At 45.5% G+C, this 17051-nt stretch overlaps 1 protein-coding gene across 1 annotated transcript; it reads left to right on the forward strand.

Annotated features, from left to right (window-relative positions):
- The first annotated feature begins 16 nt into the window (after positions 1–16).
- Positions 17–17023, forward strand: LOC139537733 (rab9 effector protein with kelch motifs). The gene is made up of 18 exons (XM_071339428.1): positions 17–724; positions 1007–1079; positions 1168–1210; positions 1384–1462; positions 1890–1978; positions 2333–2479; positions 2722–2773; positions 3363–3463; positions 4883–4968; positions 5059–5140; positions 5461–5546; positions 5799–5886; positions 6049–6097; positions 6540–6633; positions 7444–7544; positions 7716–7800; positions 7967–8071; positions 16497–17023. Exons 1-18 carry the CDS (start codon positions 642–644, stop codon positions 16599–16601), a joined length of 1548 nt encoding a protein of 515 aa, XP_071195529.1. The 5' UTR covers positions 17–641; the 3' UTR covers positions 16602–17023.
- Positions 17024–17051: the final 28 nt, after the last annotated feature.

Consider the following 17051-nt stretch of genomic DNA (forward strand, 5'->3'; position numbering starts at 1 on the left):
TGGTCCAAATAAAACATTTAGTTGTGGTTAACTGTATTGAATTGAAATAGCGAGCATAACTCAGCTTACTCTGAGAAACATGAGCTGTTTTCAAATATTCAAAATAATATATTTGGGAGGCCAAATGAGGAAACATATGCTGCATTGCATTCTAGGTGTTTTACTCAGAAATACCATGTCAAAAAAACGATTAACCCATTGATTTTATCACTGCTCCGATGCTTTTAGGATCACCCTCCATATAGTAGAAAATTATGCATTGCCTGTTTTTCTTGCAGGTGTAATTGAATGAAGCGCCGCCTACCAAGGTCCTTTTTTGTTCATGGTAAATTTCTATTGCATGCTCAAAGGTGTATCCCAGGTGGGTAAGTCATGTGAAACGTATTGCTTTACTGGTAGTTTGTGCTCCATGAGGTCTGTTTGTGGTCATCACTAGGCAACGAGAGTGTTCAGTTTACAGTACCTGCACGGCAAAGGTGTGTCTGTAAGAGGACACGGTGCTTAACCAGCAAACTATTCTAGGATCACCTGGGGCAGATTCCTTCTCCACCAAAATATTTATGGTACATTATTTAACACCAGGATTACTTCAGGTTGGGACTTTTGTCAGTAAAAAATATTGATCATCTTTAGAGCTTTTTATGCCTGTTTCTGTAGACAGAATGGCCTTAGCAAGTGGACACTGGGTTGCCAAGGAAACTAACGGTAAACCGCCAAGCCCCAGGTAAGTGTGTGTGTGTGTGCTTGTGTGTGTGTGTGTGTGTGTGTGTGTGTGTGTGTGTGTGTGTGTGTGTGTGTGTGTGTGTGTGTGTGTGTGTGTGTGTGTGTGTGTGTGTGTGTGTGTGTGTGTGTGTGTGTGCGCTCAGCTTTTCCCCGTCATCACCTCAGGTATGCCCCCAGTATTTTCTTAACTTGGCTGAACATGGCTTTCTAGAAGCAGATGGAAAAACAACATAGTTGTTTCCATGTTTAATTTCTCCATTTCCACATATCTCCACCTTCCCAGGCACGGCCATGCGCTAGCTGTGGCTGGGAATATAGCTTTCCTGTTTGGAGGGGTGTCCACCATATCCCATGAGGTAAATCTCACTACCTTATGCTACTAATTGGTAAGCCTATCTAAAACATTGCAATGAACCTAACAATGTATTTCCCCTTGTTCTGTAGGAGGAGCAGCCAGTATATTTGAATGACTTCTACATGCTCACAGGTACAGTATAATTATACTCAATGAGCTCAACCCAACACATGTAGGCTACAACTAAATACCCCTATTGACAGTCAAGATTAATCATAATACAAGCCTTCTTAAACATGCAATATAATGTCATTACTCACATATGATTACTCACTTCACTCTACAAACTTGTATTGTGTTTCTAGTTTCAGCCACTCACATCACATGGGAGGTGATGCCACAGAATGGGGTTGTACCCTCAGCAAGAGAAGGACACACACTTTGGTAATTGATATACTGTATACAGCATCTTAACAATTAGGATATCTCAATTACCATTTGAATCTCAGACCATACTAATACGGTATGCTATTTGTCTACAAATCAACCATGGAGACATTAATTGAGACATCTGTTAAGTCTACTGCTTTGACATAGGTAAGATTACAGGGCAGGAAGTACCTTGGGGCGGCAGGTAGCCTAGTGGTTAGAGTGTTGGGCCAGTAACCGAAAGGTTGCTAGATTGAATCCCGAGCTGACAATGTATAAATCTGTCGTTCTGCCCCTGAACAAGGCAGTTAACCCACTGCTCCTAGGCTGTCATTGATAATGAGAATTTGTTCTTAACTGTCTTACCGAGTTAAACAAAGGTTAAATAACATTTTAAAAAATGTACATATATACTGTAGATATATTCTCCCTGCCTCCGCAGTGTGGTTAAAGGCAAGCTCTACCTGTTTGGAGGAGTGGCCAGTCCGCAGGCTGGAGAATGTCTTCCTGGAGTCTACTGCTTTGACATAGGTAGGATTACAGGGCAGGGAGTCCCTGGGTTATTACAGGGAAGCAGTGTATATGATAAGAAGGAACTCAGCCGCGACTCAAAGATGAAGGCTAACATAATTGGTTAAAACTCCAGATTCTTTGCCACTTCCAGTGTCAATGGATGAGATGAAAGAGCTTAACTCCCCCAAACTAACATTGCCGTAACAACAACAACTTTGAAAGAGTAGTAGCTGTAGCGTTTATTATTTTCACGACCCATGCCATGCTTAGGGTGAGATTGTTCATTACTGAGTTTGCTGTACAGTTTATTGTAACTAAAACTACACAGTTTAACACTGAGTAAAGCATGCCCTCTGGTCTCATTGGCTATAGTGTCATTGACGTGGGAGCGGCTTGCCACAGGGGGTGTGTCTCTTAGAACCATCAGACACAGTTCCGTCTCCGTGGGAGACAATATTTATGTCTACGGTGGGCTCCTAGACGGTGTCCCCACTGATGACCTCATGATGTTCAACACAGGTCAGTGTGGGCCAGGGTGGAGCCATGGTCACCACAGGTCAGTATGGGCCAGGTTGGAGCCATGGTCACCACAGGTCAGTATGGGCCAGGGTGGAGCCATGGTCACCACAGGTCAGTATGGCCAGGGTTGAATAATGCTGCCGTGGAGGTTAACTTTGGTCAGAGGAAATATTTATTTATGCATGTAGAGTAATGCATCTCTTCAGTCTCTTTGGTTCAGAGTGTGACTACTTGTATTTCAGTCTCTCTGAACTGGACCCCAGTCAAGACCACTGGCACTCTGCCATCTGCAAGGTAATTTACACCAACGTAAACATAAGAAGCCTAACTAGTGGTCTCAAATGACAGAAATTAGCTAAAGATTCTCCTGTTGAAAGGATGCATCATTACATTTGCTGGGTTTAGCTAATATTGTACGCCAGAAGACTTGTTTGTTAGCTGTGCTGCATTCCATCACAGAGTGTGCGTGAAAGGTTGCCATGGCACAGTATGTTGACAACGGCAACCAATAGAGTAACGGACGAACTCATGTGAAACTATATCTGAATGCCATCTGTCTTCCATTGAAGCCCCCCAGTACTTGGCACGGTTCAGTCATGACCGTTCCAAGGACGCCCAACAGTCTAGTACGGGCACTCTCATCCTCATCCCAATCCAAATTCACACAGCCCTTGCCTTGCAACAACAGGCTATAGACAACAAGTTTGGCTTCATTTCAGTTCAGTTCAGTCCAGTTCAGTCCAGTTTTTTGTCAGTACGAACACTTATTTTAGTTTTGACAGATAACACTGTAGCCTAATATATCCCTTGTTGACATGCTCTGATCCTGCAGATGCAGCCTGCTACAGTATTTGCCTGTGTCTGTGATGTTTTGTCTTTGTAGATACAACCACACGTTTGCTGTAGTCAGTGAGCAGGTGTTCATGTTTGGGGGATGTGCTGAGGATGGCTGCTACTACAAAGATGTTCATGTTCTCAACACGGGTAAAGAAATGCTAGTGCTCCTACAGACTTTGCATGGGCTGATATACTTTACATTTGACTTTGCTTTACACATTTTAGTAAACCCATTGTGACATCATTAGAATAGGGGAATGTTCTAATCAAACCAAAACCTCAGTAAACAACTGTGATGCAAGTTTGTAATTCTGAATCATAAATTACATCAAACCGCTGTATTGCTGTTATTCTAAACTCATTGTGACATCAATAATACATTATTGATGTCACATTGGAATTGTCAGAATAGATGCGGTAAAGAGGTCAATCGAACTCTACCAAAACAATGGAATTTCCATGAAAACGAGTGGGGGAAAGATCCCGATTCTCCTCATTGGACCCATCAAAATTAGCTTACATTAGGCTATTGTTTATATGTGTATTTTACACTATGTTGAGGGGAAAATCTGAGTATAATCCTTGTATGGAGGTCAACCCCAATACATGTTCATGTCATTGTCACCAATCAACTGCATTACAGTTCAAAACTACTTTGACTACCACTGACGATTTCTGTGTGCTAGCTATGCTACCAGCTTATACAAACAGTAGTTAGCATTTAGCAGTCACTTCTTCTAAACCTGAACAGGGACTACTTCTAAATGTTATGCAGCGAAAACAGAGAAATATATCCAAATAGGACTTCAGTAACCACATTGTGGGCCTGTTTCAATACATCAATCATGACGGATTTGACAAATATCCACTTTGTTAGATCAGATTTGTTGTATGTGCGCCAATCCGGCATCCATCTTCTTTCCCTCATGGTCTGCATTCCATTGACCTCTTTGCTGCATCTATGATGCTGAACTTAAGTGACCTCATCCTCAAACAGCCTACATAGGGTTACAAAAGGGTTCTGTGGCTGTCCCCATAGAAGAAGCCTTTTTGGATCCAGGTAGAACCCTTTTTGGTTCCAGGTAGAATTATTTTGGGTTCCATGTAGAACCCTCTGGGGAAAGGGTTCTACATGGAACCCAAAAGGGTTCTATCTGGGACCAAAAGGGTTCTACTTGGAACCAATAGGGGTTCTTCAAAGGGTTCTCCCATGGGGACAGCCAAAGAACCCTTTTTGGTTCTAGTTAGCACCTTTTTTTCTAAGAGTGTAGTGTGACTTCATTAATGACATCACTACCAGCAAACCACTATGATGTAATGTTGTAATTCTACATTTATTGTGACATAAGTAGTGCATTATTGATGTCACAGTGCAATTATCCGAATGGGGCTCAACTTGTCTGACCTCATCCTCAGACAGCCTATTCCGACATTATGAATAAATCACCAGCAGCAAACCACTATGATGTAATGTTGTTATTCTAAACTCATTGTGACATCAATAGTGCATTATTATGTCACAGTGGAATGGAGCTGAAGTGAACTAAAGTGACCTGTCATTCTCAGAAACCCTGGTGTGGCAGAGGTATGGTGTGAAGGGGGAGTCTCCCCTGGCCTGTGCAGGTCAGACCCTCACAGCACATCATGACAAGGTATAAACATCACACTAAATGTCCCCTCACCACCTACCAAAAATTATTAATGTACTCATGCTCTTATTATTTGAATATCATTCAATTCAGGATATTTACTTGTTTGGTGGAAAATGCACCAGTCAGGATGGAACAGTCACATCAACAAATGAAATTCATAAACTAAGCATTGGTAAGTCAAACAGCATCATCATGGTTTCCACTATATTAGCATGGGCATTTGAATACTGCATGTTTGCTGCCCTCGTGTGGAAAAAGTCCATGCACAAAATTCCATCCCTCGTTCCTTCAAGCAATTATTATTTGTTTTCAGCAGTTTGAATAAAGATCCCAGGTGTACAGATAAAGGCCTAGTAGCTGACATTTCCCCTCTTCCCTGTCTCCCTCCCTCCCTCTACTTGTTTCCCTCCCTGGTCCCTCTCCCTCCCCCCCCTCCCTCCCTCCCTCCCTCCCTCCCTCCCTCCCTCCCTCCCTCCATCTCCCCCACTCCAGCTAAGATGAAATGGAAGGTGCCTCTCTATGTGGGGATTCCTCCGGCCCGCCGTCATGACCACACAGCCTTCATCCTTCACAGCCATGTGTGTGTGTGTGTGTGTGTGTGTGTGTGTGTGTGTGTGTGTGTGTGTGTGTGTGTGTGTGTGTGTGTGTGTGTGTGTGTGTGTGTGTGTGTGTGTGTGTGTGTGTGTGTGTGTGTGTGTGTGTGTGTGTGTGTGTGTGTGTGTGTGTGTGTGTGTGTGCGTGTTTGGATACGTGTGCACGCACGTGTGTGTGATCTGTCTATCTCTTCCTCTATTTCTCTCTCTTAATGACCTGGTGTTTGTATTATGCAGATATATGTATTTGGTGGCAAAAATGAAGAACAAGAATTCAATGACCTGAAGGTGATGAAATTGATTAACCCATCCGAAAGACAGCCAGGTAACACAGCCTATATTAATTTCAAAGATATCCAATACTTGGGTAGTTTTTTGCCATTCCGTTATACTTTTACATCTTTCTTCAACCTTTATTCGTGTGTCTCTGGGAGTTTGATGTAATTTGATAAGCCGGTTCTGCAGTTCCTTTCTGTTCTTCTAATAGTGATGAAGGAGATTCTATCTGAGTTTGGGCTTCAGGGAGTCAGCCATGGGTTAGTATTTTGTTATGTCAGCTATCCTATTCAAACTACAATTAACATTTTGCTCTCTTTTGCAGACTTATTTTTCTGGTTTGATTGTGTTATTTTATGTTTACCTACAGATGTAGAATCTGAACCAGTCTCCTACAGCAGAAAAATAGTCCTGCATCAAAACAGGAAATGTCTATTATTGTGTGGATTTTAATGAATAATTTTTTTTTGTAGTGGTTGATGTATTTTTCATAAGGGAAAATCAAGTCTGAAATTTTTGTGGAAATTATAAAATTTAGAAGCCTTTTTAAACCCCAATTACACTACAAGTTTTACATTTCCTGCTTTTGAGGGAAGTTATTTTTCAACAGGATGATCAAGTTAAGATCCTACACCTACACAGTTACAGTTATTCAAATTAGGTTTCAGGTTTCACAAAGCTTTTTCGCTCTCATTTGATCAGCTTCGCGCCGACAAAGGTCCCCAATGTCAAATATGAGCTGAGTGAGTCTCCATCTCTGTTTTCTGTGAGGACGGATGCAGCTGCCTCTGCACAGGTGGGTCACATGAAAAGCAGTGAACTTTTCATCAAACTGCATAGAGGCATTGTTACTGTATGATGTAGTAACTTAGTAAAACATTTTAAAGCAGTCAATCAATCAATCAAATACCCAGCCTAAAACCTTAAAGAGCAAGCAATGCACATGCAGATGCAGAAGTACAATGGTTAAGAAAAACTCCCTAGAAAGGCAGGAACCTTGGTAGAAACCTAGAGAGGAATCAGGATCCGATGGGTGGCCAGTCCTTTTCTAGCTGTGCCGGATGAAGATTATAAGAGTACATGGCTCGGTCGTTCTTCAAGACGTTAAACCTTTTGTAGATGACCAGCTGGGTCAAATAAACACCACAGTTGTTATAGAGGGTGCAGCAGTTCAACACCTCAGGAGTAAATGTCAGTTGTCTTTTCATAGCTGAGCATTGAGAGGTCGAAACAGAAGGTCGTCCGAAAAATAATTAGAGAGAGAAAGGGTTGAAACAGCAGTTCCGGCACAAAGTAGCATGTACGGAGAAACAGGTCAGAGTTCCATAGCCTCAGGCATGAACAGCAAAACTGGATCGGTAGCATGGCTGGGTGGAGTGGGAACAGGGACAGGCAGGAGTCCTTAGGCCAGGTAGTCCTGAGGCATTGTCCGAGAGAGAGAGAGAGAGAGAGAGAGAGAGAGAGAGAGAGAGAAGTCAAACTTTCCTTAAGAAAAGCCCACCTTGTAAGACATGCTATTATATCCAGGTAGTAGCAACTTGCTCACATACTGTTTCTATAACAACTTGTAGTCTGTATGTTTATCGTGCTGATGTTACATCATTAGGTTACAGCCCAAAGAGACTTCAGTGCCGTCCGAGATGAGGCGATGGATATGATCCATAAAGCTTTCTCCATGCTTGATGGAGAGTTCCAGAAGCTTGACAGGTATAATGTTTTCAATCTAGGTCCAAAGTTTGACAAACAGATCACCTTTGACAAACAGGTCAAACATTTTCCTGACCAATAAACTCTTCATTAATTGACTGAGTGACTGACAAACCGATTCATGCATGCATGCATTCATTCATCCATTCAATAAGTTATTCATTACTGTAGAGAAAGGTCAGAGCTTGCTCAGTCTGCAGCTGCTCTTCAGTACAAGAGAGAAGCTCACCAAGCCCACCATCAGCAACAGGAGGAGGTAAAGGCTCACTCATAGTTCAAGATTATCATTCACTCACTCATTCACTAAATATGTAGCTTTCCAATAGTTCCCCTTTTTGTGTGGGTGAATAATTTCTATTCTATGAAATAATGTTTTTCCAGGAAGAATGATGGAAGCTTTGTTTGTGGTTTTGGTGTTGCAGGAACTACAGGAAATGCTTGAGCGACACAGAGCCCAGAATGAGACCTGGCTACTTGCACGGGCAGAGGAGAATGACAAGGAAAGGAAGGGGCTGTGTAAACTCAGGGTTTGTAGTGGTTACTAACCACACACACACACACACGCACACACGCACACACACAAACAGTAGCACAAACATAAACATGCATGCAGTTCCAGGTGTAGAATTAGAAGTGTATTCCTGAAGTGTAGGAGATTACATGTGAAGTTGTATTCAATTCAGTTTTATTTCTAGTGGATGATCACATGACATTATGGGTTTTTGGGGAGTGTTTGAGAGTTGTACCTTTCAGCACTAGGCTACCAGAAAACCCCTCATCTGTTCAGAAAAGGTAGCCATCCACCTATGAATACGCCAATGTGCTTTTGCTGAAGTGTACGCTCAATGTCCTGCTGAAAGCCAGGTATAGGGCATCTTTTTTCCATAGAATTAGGAATTAGAATACTAGAACTGAGATGAACCTTCTTATGATTTGTCAGGGCCATGTTTGTCAGGGAGTTGGTCAACCATGGTTAGCCAGTGCTCTGATAATATATTGTGTAAAACAGTAAATGTGAAGAATTGATCTGCACTGTGCCTTCAGAATGTATTCACACCCTTTGACTTTTTCCACATTTTGTTGTGTTACAGACTGAATTTAAAATTGATTAAATTGAGATTTTGTGTCACTGACACAATACCCCATAATGTCAAAGTAGAATTACGTTTTAAGATTTTTTTAAGCAAATTCATTTAAAAGGAATAGCTGAAATGTATTGAGTCAATAAGTATTCAACCCCTTTGTTATGGCAAGCCTAAATAAGTTCAGGAGTAAAAAGTTGTATAATACGTTGCATGGACTCACTCTGCATATTAGTGTTTAACATGCTTTTTGAATGACTACCTCATCTTTGTACGCCACATATAATTATCTGTAAGGTTCCTTTAGTCGAGCAGTGAATTTCAAACACAGATTCAACCACAAAGACCAGGGAGGTTTTCCAATGCCTCGCAAAGAAGGGCACCTATTGGTAGATGAGTAAAACAAAACAAAAAAGACATTGAATAGCATGGTGAAGTTATTAATTACACTTTGTCTGGTGTATCAATACACCCAGACACTACAAAGATACAGGCGTCCTTCCTAACTCAGTTGCCGTAAAGGGATTTCACAGTGAGGCCAATGGTGACTTTCAAATAGTTACAGAATGAGAGGATGAATCAACAACATTGTAGTTACTCCACAATACTAACCTAAATGACAGACTGAAAAGAAAGAAGCCTGTACAGAATAAAAATATTCCAAAACATGCATCCTGTTTGCAATAAGGCACTAAAGTAAAATAGCTAAATATTGGCAAAGAAATTAACTGTATGTCCTGAATACAAAGCGTTATGTTTGGGGCAAATCCAATACAACACATCACTGAGTACCACTCTTCATATTTTCAAGCATGCTGGTGGCTGCATCATGTTATGGGCATTCTTGTCATCGGCAAGGACTGGGGAGTTTTGGGGGAGATAAATAAAAATGGAATAGAGCTAAGCACAGGCAAAATCCTAGAGGAAAACCTGGTTCAGTTTTCTTTCCAACAGACACTGAGAGACAAATTCACCTTTCAGCAGGACAATAACTGTCAAAACTTCTGCTGACGTCGGTTCTTCTCCTTGTTCGGGCGGTGTTCGGCGGTCGACGTTACCGGTCTTCTAGCCATCGCCGATCCATTTTTAATTTTCCATTTGTTTTGTCTTGTTTTCCCACACACCTGGTTTTCATTTCCACATTACGTGTTGTGTATTTAACCCTCTGTTCCCCCCATGTCTTTGTGTGGTATTGTTTGTTTGTAAGTGCTTGTGCATATGTTGACTGGTGCGCGTCGGGTTTTGTACCCAAGTTGTTATTTTCTTGATGCCGTTGGTTCTGCTCTCCTGTGTCTGACTTCCCTGCCACCAGTTACGCACCCCTTACAGAATACCACACCCGAATATGGAGTCACCAGGAGCAGGTGCCCCTGGTATGGAGATCGAGGAGCCTGTCCAGGAACAGACAGCGATGCTCCACCATCTCGGCGCCGCCATGGACCGCGTCGTCCAAGCTATGGACTGCTGGGAGAGACGGAGAGTTCATCCAGCACCTCCACCAGCACAACAGGGGCCTCCACTACTCACTCCCCCTGCACCCGGTTCCAGTGGGATTCGCCTCACCCTCCCCGGGGAGTACGATGGGACGGCTGCCCGCTGCCAGGGTTTCCTGTTGCAGTTGGAGTTATACCAGGCAACCGTCCACCCGGCTCCTTTGGGCTGTGAGAGGGTGTCCGCCCTCGTCTCATGCCTCTCGGGGATAGCCTTGGAGTGGGCCAACGCCTTGTGGGTGGAAGGAGATGCGGTGCTGGACCACTTTGAGGAGTTCACCCGTCGTTTCCGGGCATTCTTCGACCGCCCACCCGAGGGCAGAGCAGTGGGTGAACGTCTTTTCGCCCTGCGGCAGGGAACGAGGAGCGCACAGGAGTTCGCTTTGGACTTTCGGACCCTGGCCTCCGGAGCAGGATGGAACAACAGGGCCCTGATCGACCACTATCGCTGCAGTTTGCGCGAGGACGTCCGTCGAGAGTTGGCCTGCAGGGACACCCTTTTCTCACCTTCAACCAGCTGGTGGACCTGTCCATTCTGGATAACCTGCTGGCTACCCGCGGACGTCCAGATCGGGGTCTGTTGGTTCCATCCCCCAGCATCACCGCTCCGATGCCCATGGAGTTGGGAGGTGCTGCGCTCCTGGAGACCAGAGGAGGTTCCGTCTCGTGCACCATCTGTGGCCGCAGAGGTCACACTGCCGATCGGTGCCGGGTTGGTTCTTCTGGGGGTTGAGGCAGCAGGCAGGGCACTCTGGCGTCACCCCAGGTGAGAAGGCAACATTTTCACCCAGAGCCCTCTGTTGCACACATGTTTTTGTTCGTTACTTTTCCTGAATTTTCCCCGCATTTCCAGCATAAGGCGCTCGTCGATTCAGGCACGGCTGGGAATTTTATTGACAGATAATTTACCCATAGTTTAGGGGTCCCCATCGTTCCTGTAGATATGCCCTTCCCAGTTCACGCCTTAGATAGTCGACCATTAGGGTCAGGGTTGATTAGGGAGGCCACCGCTCCTCTGGGCATGGGGGGGTCACACGGAGAGAATCAGTCTCTTTTTCATTGACTCTCCTGCGTTTCCCGTGGTGCTAGGCCTACCCTGGTTAGCTTGTCATGACCCCACTGTTTCATGGCAATGGAGGGCTCTCACGGGGTGGTCGCGAGAGTGCTCGGGGAGGTGTTTAGAGGTTTCCGTAGGTGCTACTACGGTGGAAAGTCCAGACCAGGTCTCCACCATGCGCATTCCCCCCGAATATGCCGATTTGGCTCTCGCCTTCTCCAAAAAGAAGGCGACTCAATTACCACCCCATCGACGGGGGGATTGTGCGATAAATCTCCTGGTAGACGCAGCACTTCCCAGGAGTCACGTGTATCCTCTGTCAGAGGCGGAGACGGTGGCTATGGAAACATATATCTCCGAATCCCTGCGTCAGGGGTACATTCAGTCCTCCACTTCCCCCGCCTCCTCAAGTTTCTTTTTTGTGAAGAAGAAGGAGGGAGGTCTGTGCCCGTGTATTGACTATCGAGGCCTTAATCAGATAACTGTGAGGTACAGTTACCCGCTACCTCTTATCGCCACGGCGATTGAGTCAATGCACGGGGCGTGCTTCTTCACCAAACTTGATCTCAGGAGTGCTTACAACCTGCTGCATATCTGGGAGGAAGACGAGTGGAAGACGGTGTTCAGTACAACCTCAGGGCATTATGAGTACATCGTCATGCCGTACGGGTTGATGAATGCTCCATCAGTCTTCCAAGCCTTTGTAGACGAGATTTTCAGGGACCTGCATAGGTAGGGTGTAGTGGTGTACATTGATGACATTCTGATATACTCCGCTACACGCGCAGAGCATGTGTCCCTGGTGCGCAAGGTGCTTGGTCGACTGTTGGCGCATGACCTGTACGCCAAGGCTGAGAAATGTCTGTTCTTCCAACAGTCCGTCTCCTTCCTAGGGTACCGCGTTTCCACCTCAGGGGTGGAGATGGAGAGTGACTGCATCTCAGCCGTGCGTAATTGGCCGACTCCCACCACGGTAAAGGAGGTGCAGCGGTTTCTAGGGTTTGCCAATTACTACTGGAGGTTTATCCGGGGTTTTGGTCAGGTAGCGGCTCCCATTACCTCACTGCTGAAGGGGGGACCGGTACGTTTGCAGTGGTCGGCTGAGGCGGACAGGGCCTTTGGTCACCTGAGGGCTCTGTTTACCTCGGCTCCCATGCTGGCCCATCCGGATCCCTCTTTGGCATTCATAGTGGAGGTGGACGCGTCCGAGGCTGGGTTAGGAGCAGTGCTCTCTCAGCGCTCGGGTACGCCACCGAAGCTTCGCCCCTGTGCCTTCTTCTCGAGGAAGCTCAGCCCGGCGGAGGGAAACTATGACGTGGGGGACCGGGAGCTGTTGGCTGTCGTCAAGGCTTTGAAGGCGTGGAGACATTGGCTTGAGGAGGCTAAACACCCTTTTCTCATCTGGACTGACCACCGCAATCTGGAGTACATCCGGGCGGCGAGGAGACTGAACCCTCACCAGGCAAGGTGGGCCATGTTTTTCACTCGTTTTGTTTTCACCTTTTCTTACAGACCAGGTTCCCAGAACATGAAGGCAGACGCACTGTCCCGGCTGTATGACACAGAGGAGCGGCCCATGGATCCCATCCCCATACTCCCGGCCTCCTGCCTGGAGCCGCCGGTAGTGTGGGAGCTGGACGCGGACATTGAGCAGGCATTGCGTGTAGAGCCCGCTCCCCTCCAGTGTCCCGCTGGGCGTCTGTACGTTCCGTCTGCTGTCCGTGACCGGCTGATCTATAGGGCCCACACGTCACCCTCCTCTGGTCATCCAGGCATCGGTCGGACGGTGCGCTGTCTGAGTGGGAAGTACTGGTGGCCCACTTTGGCTAAGGACGTGAGGGTTTATGTTTCCTCCTGCTCGGTGTGCGCCCACCTGCAAGGAGGTAAGCTGCACCCCTTACCCGTTCCACAGCAGCCATGGTCACACCTGTTGATCGATTTCCTGACCGATCTCCCCCCATCACAGGGAAACACCACGATCCTGGTTGTTGTGGATCGTTTCTCTAAGTCCTGCCATCTCCTCCCGCTGCCCGGTCTCCCTGCGGCCCTACAGACTGTGGAAGCCTTATTTACACACGTCTTCCGGCACTACGGGGTGCCTGAGGACATAGTGTCTGATCGGGGTCCCCAGTTCACTTCGAGGGTCTGGAGGGCGTTCATGAAACATCTGGGGGTCTCGATCAGCCTTACCTCGGGTTTTCACCCCGAGAGTAACGGGCAGGTGGAGAGAGTAAACCAGGATGTGGGTAGGTTTCTGAGGTCTTATTGCCAGGACCGGCCGATGGAGTGGGCAGCATTCGTGCCCTGGGCAGAGATGGCCCAGAACTCTCTCCGTCACTCCTCCACTAACCTCTCCCCCTTCCAGTGCGTACTGGGGTATCAGCCGGTTCTGGCTCCTTGGCATCAGAGTCAGACCGAGGCTCCTCCGGTGGACAACTGGTCCGGCGCGCGGAGGAAACATGGGATGCCGCCCATGTTCACCTTCAGCGCGCCGTGCTGCGCCAGAAAGCCGGCGCAGACCGTCACCGCAGACCGGGTCTGGCTCTCGACCCGAAATCTGCCCCTCTGCCTGCCCTGCCGGAAGCTGGGTCCGCGGTTTGTAGGGCCATTTGAAGTCCTGAGGAGACTGAACGAGGTGAGTTACAGGTTACAGCTTCCCCCCGATTACCGTATTAACCCCTCGTTCCATGTGTCTCTCCTCAGGCCGGTGGTGGCTGGCCCACTCCAGGAGTCTGAGGTGCGGGAGATTTCTCCACCCCCTCTGGACATTGAGGGGGCCCCGGCGTACTCCGTTCGTTCCATACGGGATTCGAGGCGTCGGGCGAGGGTCCTTCAGTACCTCGTGGACTGGGAGGGGTATGGTCCGGAGGAGAGATGCTGGGTTCCGGTGGAGGACGTGTTGGACCCTTCAATGCTGCGGGAGTTCCACCGTCTTCGTCCGGATCGCCCTTCGCCTCGCCCTTCGGGTCGTCCCCGAGGCCGGTGTCGGCGCGCTGCTGGAGCTGCGCGTCAAGGGGCCTGGTACTTTCACAACCTCTGCCGAAGTCGGTTCCTCTCCTTGTTCGGGTGGTGTTCGGCGGTCGAAGTCACCGGTTTTCTAGCCATCGCCAATCCATTTTTCATTTTCCATTTGTTTTGTCTTGTTTTCCCACACACCTGGTTTTCATTTCCTCATTACATGCTGTGTATTTAACCCTCTGTTCCCCCCATGTCTTTGTGTGGTATTGTTTGTTTGTAAGTGCTTGTGCACATGTTGACTGGTGCGCGTCGGGTTTTGTACCCAAGTTGTTATTTTCTTGATGCCGTTGGTTCTGGAATTAAACTGCTCTGGCTATTACCTAGTTCTGCTCTTCTGCGTCTGACTTCCCTGCCACCAGTTACGCACCCCTTACAATAACCTAAAATACAAGCCCAAATATACACTGGAGTTGCTTACCAACACGACATTGAATGTTCCAGAGTGGCCTGGTTACAGTTTTGACTTAAATCGGCTTGAAAATCTATAGCAAGACTTGAAAATGTCTGTCTAGCAATGATCACCAACCAACTTGACAGAGCTTGAAGAAATTGAAAAAGAATCATGTGCAAATATTGTACAATCCAGGTGTGCAAAGCCCATAGAGATTTACCTTGAAGACTCACAGCTGTAATCGCTGCCAAATGTGATTAGAACATGTATTGACTCAGTGGGTTGAATATTTTGAATTTTTCTTCCACTTTGACATTACAGAGTATTTTGTGTAGATGGTTGACAAAAAAACGACAAATCAATTTTAATTCCACCTTGTAACACCAACAAAATGTGGGAAAAAAAACAATGGCTATGGATGTGGAAATCAAGACCGTTCCGAGCGGCACCAAAAATTATATGTCCAAAGGGCATCCGCGTCGGCTCGTGCTTACTGGGGTGTAGCCTACCATGTCGGCCTGCATTGGAATTTTATGGATGCCCATCTATGTGGTAGGCCCACTGTTTGTAAAACAGACAGTTGCGTTGGCTTTATTTGTCCTGATGTCTTTGACTAATCAATTTGGCTAGCCAACTTAATCAGAAGTTATCGTGAGCCTATTTGAAATGTGTTTACACAGTGGGAAATGCAGAAATATTATTTTTTATAGCTAGGATCAGCTTGTAAAAAAATGTATGGATACAAACTTGAAACCACTGATCATAAATGGGATGAAACTCCTGGACAATAGTTGTGATTGTCCATTCCATATTGTCCATGTTACTTTGACCTGTACCGTTTTTAGGATATGTTGTTTATTAACATGACAGCACATTTTTTATTTGATTGATCGCCATTTGGGTTAGGCTATTTGCAGTGGTGTAAAGTACCTAAGTACAAATACTTTAAAGTACTACTTAAGTAGTTTTTTGGGGTATCTGTACTTTACTTATATTTTTACTTCACTACATTCCTAAAGAACATAATGTACTTTTTACTCCCTACATTTTCCCTGACACCCAAAAGTAGTTGTTACATTTTGACAGGAAAATGGTCCAATTCACACACTTATCAAGAGAACATCCCTGTTCATCCCTACTGCCTCTAATCTGGCGGACTCACTAAACACAAATGCTTCATTTGTAAGTTTTCTTGAGTGTTGGAGTGTACCACTGGCTATCCGCCAATAAATATAACAAATAAAATTGTGCCATCTGTTTGCTTAATATAAGCAATTCGAAATGGTTTATACTTTTACTTTTACTTGTGATACTTAAGTACATTTTAGCAATTCCATTTACTTTTGATACTTAAGTATATTTAAAACCAAATACTTTTAGACTTTTACTCAAGTAGTATTTTACTGGGCGACTTTCACTTTTACTTGAGTCATTTTCTATTAAGAAGGTACCTTTTCCACCACTGGCTATTTGATTGGAGAAACCTGCATCATGATGTAAAAAGTGTCCATCTCATTACATTGTCATACATTTTATCTGCATGATTTATGTTAGATACATTTTTTTGACGGAACGTTGGTGGATCGCTGCGTGCTGGGAATGGTCAAGCAAAATATTTTGCTGTCCCTGCCTTTGACAAAGTGGGCACTGCTTATTACAGGGTGGCATCAGCGCTCACCTAAAAAGCTAATATGCAGCTAATATGCCACTGGTTGAGAAAATTGCTAATTATTTTTGGCCAGAATTATTTTAGGTTTCATGTGTTATTGGATGTGCGTCTTGGACAGTTTAGCTCCGAAAATGCCGTCCTCGTCAATCTGCCGCCATAGGCGGCCGATCCTTCCTAATGTGAGGGTCTAGTAATTTAATAGGATCTTTTTGCCTTTTTCATACATTTTCCCTCTCTCTTCCAAGGAGGAGATTGTGCACGAGCAGGGGAGACTGAAAGAGGAGCAGGAAAACATCCAGAAACGCAGCGAACACCTCCTATCCATCATGCAACAGTTTAAAGGCATGTAAAGACACGTAACCATGGCAACCAACTTGGACGTGCCGAGTTTGTGGGTGTGGCTTACTTTCCCAAGGATGACCAACTCAAAAGCGTCTGTAAAAAGGAAATGTGACATTCATTTGTGTTTTTCCAGTCGTGGGTGTGTTTGATTGGTTAGCATTTTGTATATAGCTAAGATTAATTGTTGTTGTCTTTTGCCAGATAGTCATAATATCTTTAGCGAGACAGGGGGATAATTTTGACACTGTCAAAAGAACAAACACCACTCAAGGCATTTGTTTAAACCTCAGGAATGGTTGCTAAAAATTCCTAGGACATATCAAAATTGGTCATGAAAGGTCTAAGCAAAATGTTGTAAAGCAGAATAATTAACTGAGTTGTAGATTGATGTAGCCTAATCATATTCATAAAAATGTTGGATTATTTGGCATATCTTGTCATATCTGCATAAAACAACT

Source organism: Salvelinus alpinus, chromosome 1 (assembly GCF_045679555.1).
Source record: "Salvelinus alpinus chromosome 1, SLU_Salpinus.1, whole genome shotgun sequence".
NCBI lineage: Eukaryota > Metazoa > Chordata > Actinopteri > Salmoniformes > Salmonidae > Salvelinus > Salvelinus alpinus.